The 16,111-nt window shown below is 40.8% G+C and overlaps 1 protein-coding gene across 2 annotated transcripts in view; it reads left to right on the top strand.

The window, feature by feature from the left end:
* DHRSX (dehydrogenase/reductase X-linked) overlaps positions 1–16,111 on the top strand; it is a 169,592-nt gene that overhangs the window by 26,868 nt on the left and 126,613 nt on the right. For both annotated transcript variants that reach the window (XM_075094864.1, XM_075094855.1), the window contains exon 2: positions 10,932–11,039. In XM_075094864.1, the coding sequence (XP_074950965.1) occupies positions 10,932–11,039 (108 nt within the window). The remainder of the gene's footprint in view (positions 1–10,931; positions 11,040–16,111) is intronic.

The following is a 16,111-nucleotide window of genomic DNA, read 5'->3' as shown; positions in this document are numbered from 1 at the left end:
ATCTTGCCTGCTTGGGTTATCTCTACGTTATTTGGGATTAAATTAAGAGTAGGAGCTTTCTTTTTCCCCTGAGGTCTCTCTGTTGTGAAACAACCAGCCCAGCATTTGCAGTCTTCTGAAATGAGGTTTCTGCATTGCAGCCAGTTGTGACATTTACTCAGTTCATAATGGAGCAACAGACATGTCAGTCTTTGCCAATTCTTTCTTCCTTTTAGATTTTCAAACTCACTGTCATCACCCTGGGTTTTAGGTCAAAACTACAAGCTAAATGCTAATTTTTCACAGTTGGACATGAATTTTTAAAACCTTAGGAATTCTGTGCCACATTTCATGCAAATAACTGTCAAGTTTTTTGAGATAGCTGCGACATGGTCTTTCTGAGGTAAGACATTTTCTGACATTACATAGATTTTGCTTTATTTTATATTTGTGGCTTCTTACAAATTGATCGCTGGATTTCTGAGCACAGTATGGAGAAATATTACATTTATTGGAGACTTTTGTGGGAGGGAAAAGTGTCTTTACATGGCAAATGTTTGGTGAAACTGGAACTTTCTGCTGTTAGATTGGGAGTTCCACTGGGAAGGCTTTTCTATGCTCGGGGAATGACTGAGAGCAAGGACTTGAAGTGGTTTCTTACATCCCTTGAGATGTAAACCATCATGAGATGGAGCTGCATCTACTTGTTAGCTGTTTGTAAGAGGTTGGAGCCTGGGCAATCTTTGGTTCCTGATACAGAATGAAAAAAAAATAAATTTCTAATGTCTCTAACTTTTGCAGGATGGGAAAATTCATTCTGCAGGTACTAGACTATGCAGAGCTATTTCCATTACCCCTATTTAAATCTCCTGGGATGAGCTCCTCTTTTTCATCTCTTATTTCACAACAGGAAAAAAAATATAATTACAAGATGACACAACTTCAAGAGCATTGGGAAGTTTTACATAAAATGACATTGCCCGAGGTATTGCACAGTTACATTTGCCCAGAGGGAGGGAGTATGGGAGTAAGTATCAGTAAATCTGTTCAAAAGATAACCAGATGCTTCTTCTTGATTTGAAGATACACCTGTATATAACTTCCCTATCTTTACTGTCACTGGAGTGAAAGAGAAGAAAGCCAAAGAGTAAAATTTAATAGGTAAATATATAAAAGGAATGAAAGATAAGCAGGGCAGAAAATACATGGCAAATGGAAATATGTCCTTCTCTATTCTTGTGATAGAATTTTCCCATGTAAGAAATTATATGGGTAAATGGGTCCTTTAAATATATGCATATGTAGGGAACGGTTACTTTATTCTTGGAACTGGTGTCGAGTTTCTTCTCCTGGTATTTTTAACAAATCCAGTAATATTTCACATGCAGGCTGTGGCTGTCCAGTATACTGTGAGGAATTATCGAATTTCTTCATATTATTGCAACAACCATCTTGCCCTGATTTCACAAAACCTAGCCATAGATTTTTTGTGAAGTGCCTTTTATGAGCGAAGCCAGGGCTGCTCACGCATCGATCGCCTCAGCTTTGCCGAATTAGCTCTGTGCCCTTCAGCCACCGCTCCTGCTAGAGCGCGGTGGTGTCCCACATGCCTCTTGTACCTGTATGGCAGCAAAGCTGTCTCTTCTCTTCAAAGCGAAGGTGGTGGTTCACGGCCTCGGCTGGGTCCCTAGTTGGCGTCTGTCCCTGAGACAAAATGATTGCCCAGTCGAGCAAAATATGCCATGTGTGGTGTAATGCGAGTGGGTAGTCGTGTGCCAATTATTCTTGCACAAGTTTGTCGATATGTAGTATCAGCCTTTATCTGAAATATCCCTGTTCCTTGAGACTAGTGTTTCTCCAGCAAAAAAAAAACCCAAAACTGGCTCGAAGCAGGAATAGCAAGGATGTTTAAGATAAGGACTAGCGTGTGACAGCAGAAGTTGCTCGATGCCCACCTGGAACTTGCAAGTCGTAATTTCACTAATGTATTTTATACTTGTAGATCTAAGACAACTTTTCTATCTCTTCTTTCTTTCTTTCTCTCTCTCCCCCTCCATCCCCTCCCAGGGATCAAGTGCTCTCCTATTCGTACTCATTCGGCTGGGAACTTTGCTCCCAGAGTGGATATGGGCAAACCTCGATTCCTGATGAATTTTTAGCAGATTTTAATAGTGCACTGTGGTATTTCCCAACTGTCTGATTTGTATAATGGTGTGTTCAATCTATTTGGCACTCATAAAAATTAGATTCAAATCTCTTATCTGTAGATGAGTTTTGGCTAAAGGAACAAAGTACCCAAGAATGGCAAACATGGCCAGAAGTGAGATTTAGGACTCGGGAACTGCACCCTCCCTTCTTCTTTGGATTTCTTTTACCTTAGGGCAGCTCCATATTTGTAAAGATCAAATTTCCTAATATCTCTCTGTCAAAATCAGCCTGAACTTGTATTGTAAAAAGATCAGATGTATGCTTCATCAAACCATTTTTCAGTGCAGCCTTGTTTCCCATTGTCTTAGAGAAACCCAATTCAGAAATGGCAAGAAAACTTCCCAGATTAACCATCCTCTTTAGTTTTCTCCATTCCCAGCGTCTTCCTTCTTGGGGAGGCAACATTCAGCTTTTTTTCATGTGATCAATGAGCCTGATACAGAAGGTCTGTGTAGGGTTTATTGGAGGAAAATATTCTTCACCGTCAGAGCAAAGACAGCATAAATCAGTTTGGACAATTACCATCTATACTGTTTTTGAGAGCTACAATTATTTTTTTCTCTGTGTGGCCCTTCTGACAAGCCTAGCAGCATCACAAAGTCCAGGATCAATGTTACTGGGGATCCTATTTGACAAATAAACCCAAAGCATTTAGGCTGTAGTCGAACGATGTGTGAAAATGCAGCTTCCCTTCGCTCTCATAATCAGGCAGGACTTCTTCGCTTGCAAACCCTCCAGTCATACACTCTAGAAAATGGGGCACTGAAAATGCACATGCAAGTGCAGAGGAAATATTTTTCGGATTACTTTGGCGATAGCCACAGCTTACCTTTCTACCAGTCTGTGGTTACAGTGCCTTGACTTAGACCATCTTCCCCACACCAAACCATGGCTGATTTGCATCTGTAATAGCAGGAGGCCAAGCTGTCTAGGCAGGTCTCCTCACTGGACGTTCTTTTGCCTTGAGGACAATACCACCATGCAGAGATTTATGTCGGAGGTGTATTACATTGCTTAGAGATCCGTCTCTGTCAGCTAAATACTTGGAAGTAGGAGGGAAGGTAAAGAGAGGGAAAAGGGTGTTGAAGCACTCAAAAATTACCTCTTCTTGACAAAAAAGGATGCTTTTTCCTGTGTCTTTGAGAGCCTAATACTCCCTTCTCCTTCCTCTTCCACACCCTGCCTTCCACATGCACTTCTCCCTTTATCTACATTTATCCCATCTTTCCAAGAATCACTAGAAGAAATGCAGATAGGTGTGTCATGCAAATGAAATATTTAGTGCAGCTTTCCACCCCCCTTCCCATTGTTGCTAGAGAGATCTCTTATCACAGGATTTGGGTTTTTGAGTGCCAAAAGTTGTTGCTCTGAAAAGCTGCCTTATTTACGATAGAATTATTTTTCTTTAGCAAAAAAATTATTTCATTCAATTCTGTAATGCTGCTATCATAACTCTCTTCTTACTACTGTGCCAGTTGATCTTGCATCTTTTTTTAATATGTGGCTTTCTTTTACTATAGTTAGGTCGTGCTGTGGATGCTGGTACTCCAGTCTTATGATACTGAACTGTAATAATACTTGTTGCTATCTAATACCCCAAAAGGCTCCCCAATGTGTTCGTAGGATTAAAAATAAGAGGGAGGAGGAGCTATTCTGCTTATTAATCCTTTGTATTACTGCTTTCCCGTGTGTTAAAAGATGTCTGGGGACGAGTCCTGGAGTCGATTTTGGGAAATTCTATCTCTGGCTTGTCAATGTGCCTGCAAATGTTATCACTTTGTCCCTATAAGTAAGCTGGCATGCTTGTCAAAAAGCTAAATAAATGCTATAACCTTACAGCAGGATTAAATTCAGGGTTTTTTTGTTGTTGTTGTTGTTTTCATTGGCAATTAAAAAAAATGTCATTAGTCGGCTCAGCAGATGTTTTCTGCTAACTCTGAAAAGACATCACTTGTTCCCACGTTGATGAGGTCGGGAAGGGACGAGGATACACATTAGCTCCTTAGCTGGGTAAACACGCTGCTTTTCTAGTTGGCATAGCTGCTGACTCTCCTGCTTTTGTGTCATTTGTTTCCTTGTTATGCTTTGGCCATTTGTCCAGGCTTGCTGGATACCTGGTGCCTTGGCTTGAGTTATGGCACCGGTTGTGTTCCCAGGCACCCAGGCAGCCCAGACGAATTGCTGCTGCTGGTCCTGCCTGTGCTGAGTGGGTACAGGAGCTCTGCCCAGTTGTGGAAATGTCTGCTTCACAGGGCATGGGCTGCATGCATGTTCCCGTCTAGGACATCCCAGCCTGAAATACAGGTCATAGAGCTTTTATGGATTTCCAGCAATAGTAAGTGTGAGTTATTGTTTGTCAGTTCATTGGCACTCATTATTTTAAGACCCGTACATGCCTTGTGCAGTGGTTGAACAAGAAACCTGGTTTTACGGATGCCAGGGGTTTCGCTGTGGTTTTGTGAGCGGTTGTTAACAATCTGTCTTCCCTATCGGTGGCTCTGTGTGAGCCTTCATAAATTAGGGCTTCCACTGGCTGCTCAAATTCTTACAGCCGTCTGGCTGCTGCTGTTCCATTAATAGCACCTTGAGATACTGTACGTTTGTAGGGTAAGGGACACATTTCCATGGTTCGTTTCTCCTGCTGTTCTGGTTCTTCAACACCTTTCCCTTCCCGTGAGTAACTCCAGGGCCAGCCTGTCTCCAGTACCTCCGTTTCCTCGTGATACCTGACTTTCACTTCTTATGCAGAAGTAAAGTAAGACAAAAGCTAGGAGGCTTGTCGCCTAGCTGGTGCAAAATTCCAGTTGTGCTTAGAAACAGATGCTCTCTCTGGGCATATCAATCACCCTTACACAATGCACCCATCGATTCAAGGTATACTGGACCTGTTGGTCCTGTGCCAGTGGATCTGCATGTATGCATGACAGTTGTTCACGAGCGGAAGGTCTGGTGGCTTGCAACTGCTGAAACCAGCAGGATACGTTTTCACAGAAGGACTAGTCAGGCTGGTTGCCACCTAGCTGGTTTCATACCTTAAAAGACTTCAATCTTGATTGCATATTGATGTTCCTTAGGAAAGTGATAGGAAGCAGCAGAGGCAGAAAAGATTTTGGTGTGCAAATTTGGGAAGACCATTTGCATTTGAAAGATCATCTGCCCAGGCTTAGGACAGGCTTAGGACATGCATCCTTTCTGCTGGTGAAAGCTGGTGTCATACAAGAAAACAAAACAAAACAAAAAAGATTGTCTGGTTTATTCCTCAGGACTTGAGTACCTGAAATTGTCCTCTCTTAGGATAGTCCTAGAATGACTTCTTGGGTATGGACCCCATTTACTTGGTTTCTGCCAAGACAGAAGTTTACGGAGGCGTTACTGCAAGACTCAAACAAAAAGCTATCACTGAAAGCTGTGTGGATTCCTCAGCAGTCTATTGATTGCCTCTTGGAGTAGCAAAGGAATTATTTTTCTTCATCTGCTTAGAAAGCGATCTCAATGGCTATAATCTCCGCACTGCCACAGTGTAAATCAGGGAAAAAGAGTTGGAGGATTTTTGGGACAGGAAAAACTAATCAGTAATTTGGTGGTAGACTGAACCATATGAATTCCTTAGCCAACTAGAAAAACTCAGTTGTGCCTTGTCCTGTGGCATTAGATGGACACTGACAATTATAGTTTGTCCTCTTCTTCTCACTCGGTGTCGCTATACAGGAACAGCTCCAAACGTGGCACTTGTTATTCTGTCATCAAACTAAATATTCATTGTAACTTCTTGTCTTTTTTTCCTTTGTCTTTTTTCATCTGTGGTTCTGCCAGTTACCTTCAGGCATAATATTTGCATATAAATTATTCAGTTATAGGAGGAAGAAAAAAAAATAACTGTTAGGATTTGTTTACGGGGGTCTCTTCAGCACAAATGCCTTTGAAGTCCCTGTGCTGCATGCCCAGTTTCGGAGGTGCAGGCAGGTGCCAGTGTGGCACCTCTCGGGTGGCCCCTCTTCAGATGCCTTCAGTGGTTCTCGTCTTTCTTGCCTGATAAGGACTGGAGACTGATTCAGTCAATCTAAATTCTGCCTTTGGCCTTCAATGTCTTAAAACAAGGGTTTAATGAAGAGATTAATATAAAGATATTATATTTTAATGTCCACATGACTCATAATGTTCCACAGTGCAGATGCTGGATTAATAGGGTAGGAGATGGAATTTAGTAAAAATTTGATGCGATTTGCTTTTAATAAACTTCTAATACTTTTTTCATCTTTTTTTATTGCCTCAAACAAGCTATGTTTTAAGGATTACAGAATACTGAAGCAAGCAACTTTTAAGGGGAGCTCTTCTTCTGGGGTTTGCATTGTCTGTGTTCACATAGTGTATTTCTGCAAAGAAGAACGTTTAATGCCTCTGTTTTGGTTTGATTACTTCAGTTACCCCCATCCCTACCCCAGAGCTGAGATTTTGCTGGCAGGTCATTGATATGGAAGTGGTCATTGATACAGTTCTGCAGTGTGTTTTTTTTCTCTGTCGTCTGAGCTGTTGCAGAGACATCTTGAAAGCCCTCTTTAAGAGTCCCTTGAAAATTAGTATTTTTTAAAATTACAAAATTGCCTTAAATTCACCATAGTGTCGACTGTGTGTGAGGATATGTGTACATGGAAGTTACTTTAGATGACAGAAAAGTATATTTAAAAGGATAATAATTATTTTAAAATAGCTTCATATTTGGACATATTTATTATGGAACAAATCTGTCTTTTCTGCTTCAGCTTAATCAACTTGCAAAGTAAGACAGGCTTATTTCTTCCAAATACATTTGGGATGCAGGCATAACCGTCAGCCTCAGAGAAGCCTCTCTCAGACTTTGGCGTGCTAAAGCAGCACTTAAGGACGGCGGGCTGGTTTCTTCCAACACAAAGGGAAATTAACAGCTAGTGCTTGGTCAGGGGATTTCATTAGCACCAGGGCTGTACAGTTCTCGTGTCCCACGGTGAGATCACTGGCATTATGCCTCTGTAATTGAGATCAGTATCTACCTACTTACCCAGAGCAGAGGCAGAGAGAGAGCTGGGGTGTTTTAAATGAGGTGCAAGAAGCGCCAAAGGGAACTTCCTCTGTGTGGCAAAGCCGGTGGGTCTCCACTGCCTCCTGCCCAGGGTGGGTCCCAGCCTCCAGCCATGCTCAGCTCGGCCTCTCACACCAAATAAACCAGTATCTGCTGGAAAACCAGGCTGAGCCCGGGTCTGCTTTGGAAGTCTGATATTGGGTTTCATCATGGAAGAGGTGTTTGCGCACTGAAAAGGTGGGTGTTTTGCAAACTCTGCCTGACAGTGGAGTTCTAGTGGGAACAGGGGACTGATAGACTGTTTTGCTCTATAGTTGCCAATGGCTTGCACACACAGCCTGGCTTTGATCTTGACTGCTTTTACTGATGTAAGAACTAGCAGCATCTCATTTTCATGGAGACTCATTTTATGTTGAGACATCTGTCTTCATGGAAACTACACCTTTTCTGCAGTTTAAAATTAATAAAATTAAAATTAACAGTTGAGAGGGTTGCTTAGGGTATGTATGGGTCGTGCCGCCACATCCCCAACCCGCACCCCCACCCCTCCCGACCCCAATGATATGTTTCAGTTTTTCTCTTTGTGTTTCCCATTTTGGATGAAGTAAGCTGATATACTGAGATGTGACATGCAGTGTTGTGTCTGTTCAAAACCGTGCTCTGTGGAAGTTATATACTGTAGCTGTTGTAAATAAAATAGATACTGGCCATTTATCCATGTGTCTACAGCGCTCATTTCTCCCTCCCTGGGTGCTTTCTTAGGTCTTTGGAGCTGGCTGCTACAAACAGGCCTGTTTTAAAGCTCTCTGTAATAGAGGATCTAACTGAATGAATCTCTGCAGTGGAGTCTGTGTGTCTGTCATGCTCTTCATCACAGGTTGGTAAGGTACCTGACTTGAGTCGCTGTTGGCACCAAAAATTGTCCTCTTCTTCAGTCCTCTTGGGTAGTTTAAAAGGGAATTAGTGGACTTCAGCTCACAATTTTGCCTTCCAGATGGCGTTTTGTTTACAACTACATGTGCACTTGCCACATGCAGAATTCACACATGTAACTACTGTGGCCAGAAATGGCCTTTCCTGCTTTAACACCAAGGCAATGCCAGTGCTCCTTGTGTGGATTTAAAGCAGTCTGACTCCTCAGGAGAGGCCTCAGAATGGGTTTCACAGTGGGGGCTTGGCTGATTGAAGGAGTATTTGCTTTGCAAGAGCTCCTTTTCCAGAGTCTTGAACTTTTTGAGCTAATAAACCTGACCCAGGATGTAAGAAAGTCAGGTCTTGGTGTGGTAAGGTTGTATGTAGCCTTTTTTTCTCACTGAATTGCTAGAGTTACTTGTTGGTGAAACTAAAGAAGCGTCCTGGAGAACGCAGACCTGTGAACCTCTGCCAGAGATGGCTTTGAGAAGGTCCTTTTTGTAAACATATGTGCTCTTTCCCTCCTCAGAACCCCATCAGTTCTAAGGCTGTTTTTGTGTCTTTGTTTCATTTATGCCTTTGCCATTTGTTTCAGATTTGTCTGCCATCCTGCAAAGCGTTTTGCCCTGTTCCTGATTGAGAGATGTGTCTCCTCTCAGCTCGCCTTCGGTACAAGGCAACACGTTCATGTTTTCATGTGGTCTAAAATGCCACCCAAGTTGAGCACTGGGCACATACTGCTCCCCTTTTTTAAGGACACATCATTCAGATAGTGGTTTTCACTCCGTGGCTGAAAGGACTTCAGATTATACGTCCTTGACAAATTTCAGACGTATCTGGTCATGCTGAGACACAAGGGCTTTTCACATAGAGGTGACAACAACTTGTACCTCACTAAGAACATTTATTTTTCTTCCTCTTTAAAATATTTATCCCCTGTCTGCAGTTTCAAAACCTGCAAAAACATTTTTCTTTTGTTTTTTTTTCTTCATTGACAGATAACAGACCATGAAAACAGCATCTAAAAAGGCCAAGTCTGGTAACATAATAAACAATTACAAAAGACTACCTGGAGTGAGAAATTATCCCAAGCATTTAATATCAGGTCTAGCTTTAATTTCTAGGCTTAACTATAGAATAAAATATGTGGATTTTATTTAGAGTTTGTTATGATGAAGCTTTTTGGTGGAAATTGCAGGACTGCTTTCATAACTAACCGGAGTCCTTACTGAAATTTTATTTTGCTCAGTTTATATATATTAGAACACATACATGCATGGATATCACTAATAGGAATTAACTTTCAAACAATTCTCACTCCGCATGGATGGGAAGAATCATGTCATTACCTGAAGAGAACAGAAATTCATGTGAATCATGCTGGAAAGAACTATGTATTTCAGAAAAGGTGAAATCTGGGTCCTTTTTGAAGTTGCTGTGAAGAAAGCAAATATCAGCACTAGATCAGTGTTTCATAACCATATAAAACATGAGCTTGTGTTGTACAACAAAGCAATCCCCTAAAAACCTAGAAATCAAAATAGAAAGTCCTTTGATAGATGAAAGTCAGCATCTTTTTAACATTTGTTATCTATAACATTGCCTGCGGACACTGCACCACAGCAAAGTGAAATATTCAACGCCATTTTTCATGTACAGCTTCTAAAAAGCAAACAGAAATTCAGCTCGGTTGTCTGAAGACCACACTGTGCTTCACATGAAAGATTTTCTACCTTTTCCAAAAATCTTATTTGATATTTGAACTGATTCATGCCTCCCGCAAGCAGTTAAAATGCCTTTGCTGTCCTTTGGCGGGAGGGGTCCCTCCATTTTGAAGGGGTGCGTTGGGCAACCTGTGGGCAGCGTGAGAGCTTGCGGGCGAGATGGTGGGTGCCGCGCCAGGGCCTTCCCAGGCACTTTTCAGCTCACTCACAGTCAAAGGGCTGCCTGCGGAGGCAGGAGGTATGGGCCTTAGGTCTAAGCAGCCCCTAGCAGAGGGGTTTTGGGGAGCGTGCCCTACCCAATGGCCTGAGCCTTGCCTTGGGTTAAGAGGCGCTTGTTGGGGCAGAGGCGGTGTGGGGCCAGCCGTGGGCATCAGAGTCACTGGCTTCTGCGGGAGAGGTCTGGGGTGGGTGGGGAAAGCAGGTGGGGTTTTTCATGGAAAAAATTGTCCCCTCCTTCCTTTGGGGGCCAGGACCCTGTGATTTTCAACAAGGGAGCGCTCAGTTAAGCAGGTAAATTAGGCTGACCGGCTCCTGCCCTTGGGATGCATCATCTTTGACTGAGCTGTTTGCTATTTCTCCTGTGTTACTGGCAGAGGCCTGTCCTTCGTCATTCAAGAAGTTTGCAGGATATCATGCTGCCGATTTAATTTTTTTCCCTGTACGCATGAAGTAAATCATCCCTCAGCCAACTTACAAAAGCTGTCACCTTGCTCTGTAACAGAGTTAAGGTGAAAATTTTAAAGGGCAGATCACTGCAGGATTGCAAAACGCATGCAAATAGAAATGAGAAACTTTCTAAACTGGGTGTTTGTCTTCCGTGTCATCAACTTCAGTCTTTTGCGAGCTGTTAATACTGGAAAATTATAGTGCAGTAAATAATGGCGGATGCTCTGTAGTTTTTATTTCTGTACAAAGTTTGCTTTTGAGATTGTGTGGTTTGTCTCACAGCTTGAGTCATCTGTCAAGTGTATGCCTCTTTAAAATACACCTTAACTCCTTAATTGTGTTACTATCGGGAACTAACCTTGCATTATTTCTTTTTCTTCGTATAGTTTTCCCTACACAAAATGGAAAGGTTGCTATAGTGACTGGAGGTGCTAAAGGAATTGGTTACCAAACTGTGAAGCATTTGGCAAGACTTGGCATGCACGTTATAATAGGTAAAGTAATTATTTTCTTAATATCTTTTTTGTTTCAGAAAGTAATTTTTTTCTTTTAAGGAGTATTTTCTTCCCGGTACAAGTAAATTTATGGCGGGGGAAGGAAAGAGAGGGGAGGAACAGGGGTTATGCTAGCATTTAGCATAAATAAAGATTTGGTTTGTGTTTTGCTTCGGAAGATTTTAAGGAAAAGTAGACAGGGTTTTTTTTATGCAAAACTTGGATGCCTTGGACTACCTTACATAACAAGTAAACAATAAGCTCATGAAAAAGACTTAAAAATATAGGTATTACAAAAATACTTTATTATCTTGTTACAGAGGACAGGCTATACTTCAATTTTAGGGTACACATGTTCATTAAGAGGAAAACTAACTCCCTGAAGGAATTTTCCAATGTGTAGTGGGGGATGATCCATGTTAGAAGGGCAGAGAAAGCCCTTATAATTTCAGCCATGTAAAAATCGCACATTTATTTCTCAGTTTGTCACTGTAGTTGGCCTTTCTAGGCAAGATAAGAAAATAAATACTGTAGGAGGTTCATTCGTGTCAGTCTGAGGTGGGCTGGACAACTCACCTTCTGGAGGTGCCTTTTCTTTCCACAGATAATAAAGAGTTTATAAGGTGACTATGTTAGACTGAGATGTCTTTTAGACATCTGAAGGTAGGATAGGTGAATTTCTGTAGGAACTCCAAAAAAGTCCGCAGTGCAGAATTTCTTCTTTCTGCTACAGACAACATTTCTGAGACTTTTTTCCTATTTTCTGAAGCTTTCTGTACTACATATATATATATACTTCTATATCTACTAAATCATTATGAATACTTATGTTTAAAATACTACCTTTTCTCCCTTCATCTTTCTTTCACTAGATTTCTGCCTAAAACACTGCCACTTTTACACCATAAGGTCACTGAAGCTTGGTATTTCATAATACACCTAGCAAGCTGGTGATGCCTTTTACTTAGCTTTGATACAGAATGTGCTCTCTCTAAGGTTTTGTATAACATCTTTAAAAAAACTAAACACACCAAACAATACTCGAGAGCATAGTAACGATATATTTTAGGTCTAAAGCAGTCAGTAACTCAAATGGAGTTGCCCTGGAATCGTACGGGTGTAATACAGAACACCACTTACTCGTACATGTTTTAATAGATGTGTCAAAACCAAGCACCTACAAAAATGCAAACAGATGCTGCTATATGTAGCTAGATGCTAGATGTAGCTGATGTAGCCAGATGTAGCTAATGATGCCAGCATTAATATTTCACTAAAGAAGTCTTCTTTCTTGTTTGAGGTAGACGGCAAAAATGTACTCAGTGGGAAAAAAAAGTATCCGTTTTTCTTCTCTTTGCATAGGGTCGTGGAAACATTGAATATTGCCACTTTTTCAAATGTATTTTATATCATTAATGTTTAGGGCATTTCGTGTAACAAAATTTGGTGTGAAATCTTTGGGAAAGGGAAGGTGATATATAATTACAAAATCTCTAAATAAGCTGATTTTTTTCAACTCACAGTCACCCTCTCATAGATCTCCTTCAGTCACACTCACACCCATACTCTCAGAAGCACCAAGATGTGAGCGCTCAAGTGGTCTGGTGAGCATCAATTACGTGCAGTGTGGGAAAATATATGTCAGCTACTGAGTCCTTATCCTGTCTCTGTGGTTCACAGACCCTTTAGGAGTCATCAGCTCTTAGTACATATTTCCTTATCTGAGGTATATAGGCTATGTTTATAGCCTATTTTCTGGGTGGGCTAACAGCAAAAATAATGATATAGGTGGTATGCTGCAACCGTGATGTTATCCTCCTGGTGTCAGTGCACGGTCTTCTGCTGGCCAGTCCTCTGTGTTGTGGCCTTGATATAAACAATACAGGAATGGTGTCCTGGAAGTGTGTCCTTTATTTTTGATAAGGGACATTGTTTTAATTCTTTGCTCTGCTCTTTCTTCTGGTACTTACAGACACACACATTTCCTTTTGCTCTTCATTTGTACCAACCTCAATATTTGCATTACGAATCTCTACAAATGTAAATTAATGAAATTAAATATAGGAAGCATTTGATGAGTAAGATTTTCAACTGATTCAATTCTTTCAGGCAAACTCTGACCTAAACACTGAGCTCGGTGAGTCACAGCCATCTTCTTTGCCTGTGAAATTCCTCAGAGCAAAGAAGCCCTGTCAGTAGAATGGATAGTCTCAGGCTTTGTTCCAGCTGCAAGATTAAAACAGTCTCAAAAACACATTAAATGCAATGACCTTCCATTCTTGTTGCTAACTGTTGGCCCCAAGTGTCCAGAGTGCGCTTAAAATACCTGCTGGCACATTGGCATGCGTTGGCACATTCAGCTTCAGGCCACACAAGCAAAGATTTAGCCCTCAAATAAGACAGCAAGTGGGCTCAAGCTTTCTGCTCTAGAAATGTTTTCACCGTATGTTTGTATATAGGTGTGAAGTTACGTGAAAAAAGTGTGGTTGTTAGGTGAATTTGGGCTTGCAAGGGGGACTCATATAGCTCACAGTCAATCGTGCCCATTCCTTGAATGCTTCTTTCCCATTACAGGGACTAACTAATGGGTCTATTTAGCAATAAAGGATATCCCTGCAGCAGGCAAATGAGTCAAACCCTGAATGTCTGATGTGAAGATGATTCACCATTTGTGATGGATGTGATTTTGGCTCTATTTGGTATTTTAGAGGAGTAAAGGTTGGAAGTAACTTACTTTTAAATGCAATCTACCAATGGAATGAAGAAAACAAATGCACAGAAGGCGTGTTACCTTGTGGCACATGAATAGGCACCATAAAAAAAGGCAGTGTGCTCTCTCAGAGCATTTCCAGCAAGCGTTTGCACAGTGCTTTTACGGCTTCTTCCTTTCCAGTCCCAGCACTGGTGCACAAGACTCCTTCCTCCCAGCGATGGTCTCCCTCTGCAGATGCTGCTCACCCTGCCCTCAGCCTCTCACTGGGAAAAATGTTTTCATGAATGCCGAAATGATGAAAGTAATTTTCTACAAGTTAGTTTGCTAGATTTCATTGGGACTTTTTGCCAGGCTGCAATAGCATTGCTCACAGTGAGCAGGGCCTTTACTTCAGGAAAATCTCATGACAGACAGTGGACCCCTGGTAGGAAAAGCTACTGCCAGTGGTGAGTAGCTTCAGGGCCAAGCCACACCAGGACCTCCTGCTCTCTCCTATGCAATTTGCTACTTGATAAATAAGCTTGCAATTTCATTTTCAGAGAGAGAAGGCAAATGACACACTGTTTTCGGTGCCTACTGACCAGTGACTGATATTGAAGATGATGTTTTGTGTGCACTTAGAAATAAATATGCTCTTAACAAAAAGGACATTGAAAATTAAGACACCCTGGTCATTTTTATGACACCCTCCCCCCCATCATAAAATCCAGTAGATTCAGCTCTGATTCACAGTGTTGGCCACAGTTTTGTGAGTCTGAATTTAGACCGGTTAGAAGTGTAAACTCTTCATATTCCTTCCATTCTTCATCACTGGGGTTTAATTTTTAAGAGGGTTCTGTGAGTGCACGTTAAAATTGTTGACTTTAAAAAAGAGACATTCAGTTTGATTTTCCCTTTTTTTCTCATTACATTAATAAAAGAAGGCTGGGAAAAAGTGTGATAATATCTAATCTAGAAGCTTTGATAATCCTGGCTGATAATGGTGAACCAAAATCAAAAGATTTCCACCTTGACAATGTTATGCTGCTGCTTGGTATAAAACACCAGGTTCAGGGCAGTGTAATCTATTTTTAGTGTCTGAATATATCAGTGTCACAATTTTCTAAGACAGGCTCACATTCTGAAGGAAGCAGTCTCATGAGATATATATATATATATATATTTTCAAGTTACTTATTTGAGCCATGCAATTTTGGCATGAATAAATGTAGTTCCATCACCAGGCTCAGCACTTCTGTGTGACCCCTGTAAGCCCTGCAGGAGACCAAGCAAGAGATATTTCTGTCATCTCTTCCATTCACATTAGTTTCCAATTTTCAGGCTGCACTCTCTGCACTATAAATCAGACGATTCTTGTATTGTATAATACTACAGAGTGACTTTAGAAAGATAATTAAACCCTATCAAGATGGTGCAATTGTTCATTTTCAAAGACAGTTTGATTTGATTTCAATTACTGAAAGTTTATTCGGGATACTTTAATAATCTTTTCTCACTAAACATAGATGTATGAGATGCTTGAGTTATAATTTTTTTCTAGAGAAGTATTTATCTTCTTAATGCTAGGCCTGAATGAGTTGCAGAGTTAGCCAGGAAGTGTCAACATGTTACCAGCCTTTTTAAAGTGGGAGATCGTTTCCTTTTTGAGGTATGAACACTAAGAAAATGCATGCAGATTGTCTTATATTTGTCATTCAGTTCAGTTTTTAACATATCAGTACATTGTAATCAGGGTTATGAAAAACTCTGCTTACAGCACTGTCTGTTACTTATACACAGTGCGTGTGCACCCAGCCGCAGCCAGCCACACACAGCCTTCCAAACCAGTAAGAATTTTGTCGAACACTTTAGGCCCTAATTTCTGTTTGAAGACTTTCACTGTCCTAGCTTTAAAAAGACTTTTTTTCCTTTTTAAAATATGTATTTGTTTATGTTTATTAATTTTGAACATTTCACCTGTAAAATTTATGGGTTTTTTTGATAATTGGAAGTGGTTTAAAATTACTTATTTATAAACAATCTCATTACAGCATTCCTTGGGACATCTGAAACTATTACTAAAATAGTGAAAAACATCTGAAAAGACACTTACAGCACCAGAATTCTCTTTTGGGCAGTAATCTCAAGTAGAAATGTAACTCAATCAACTGTGCAGGTGTATTGCATAGTAAAATACTTTGATTAACTGAGCTCTACTGTCATGTGGATGAGAGAGATTTCGGTTGATATGGTTTGTGTGGATTTCTAGAAATCTTAAAGCAAAATTCCTTAAGGCTCCTAAGGACACTACACAGCCCAAAGGAGAAGTACAAATGTCATTACATTCATACAATAACTTTCCATGTTATGACAGAACATA

This window comes from Phalacrocorax aristotelis, chromosome 1 (genome assembly GCF_949628215.1).
Source record: "Phalacrocorax aristotelis chromosome 1, bGulAri2.1, whole genome shotgun sequence".
Taxonomy (NCBI): Eukaryota; Metazoa; Chordata; class Aves; order Suliformes; family Phalacrocoracidae; genus Phalacrocorax; species Phalacrocorax aristotelis.
The sequence above is the reverse complement of the archived record's forward strand: the minus strand, read 5'-3'. Positions and strand labels throughout refer to the sequence as shown.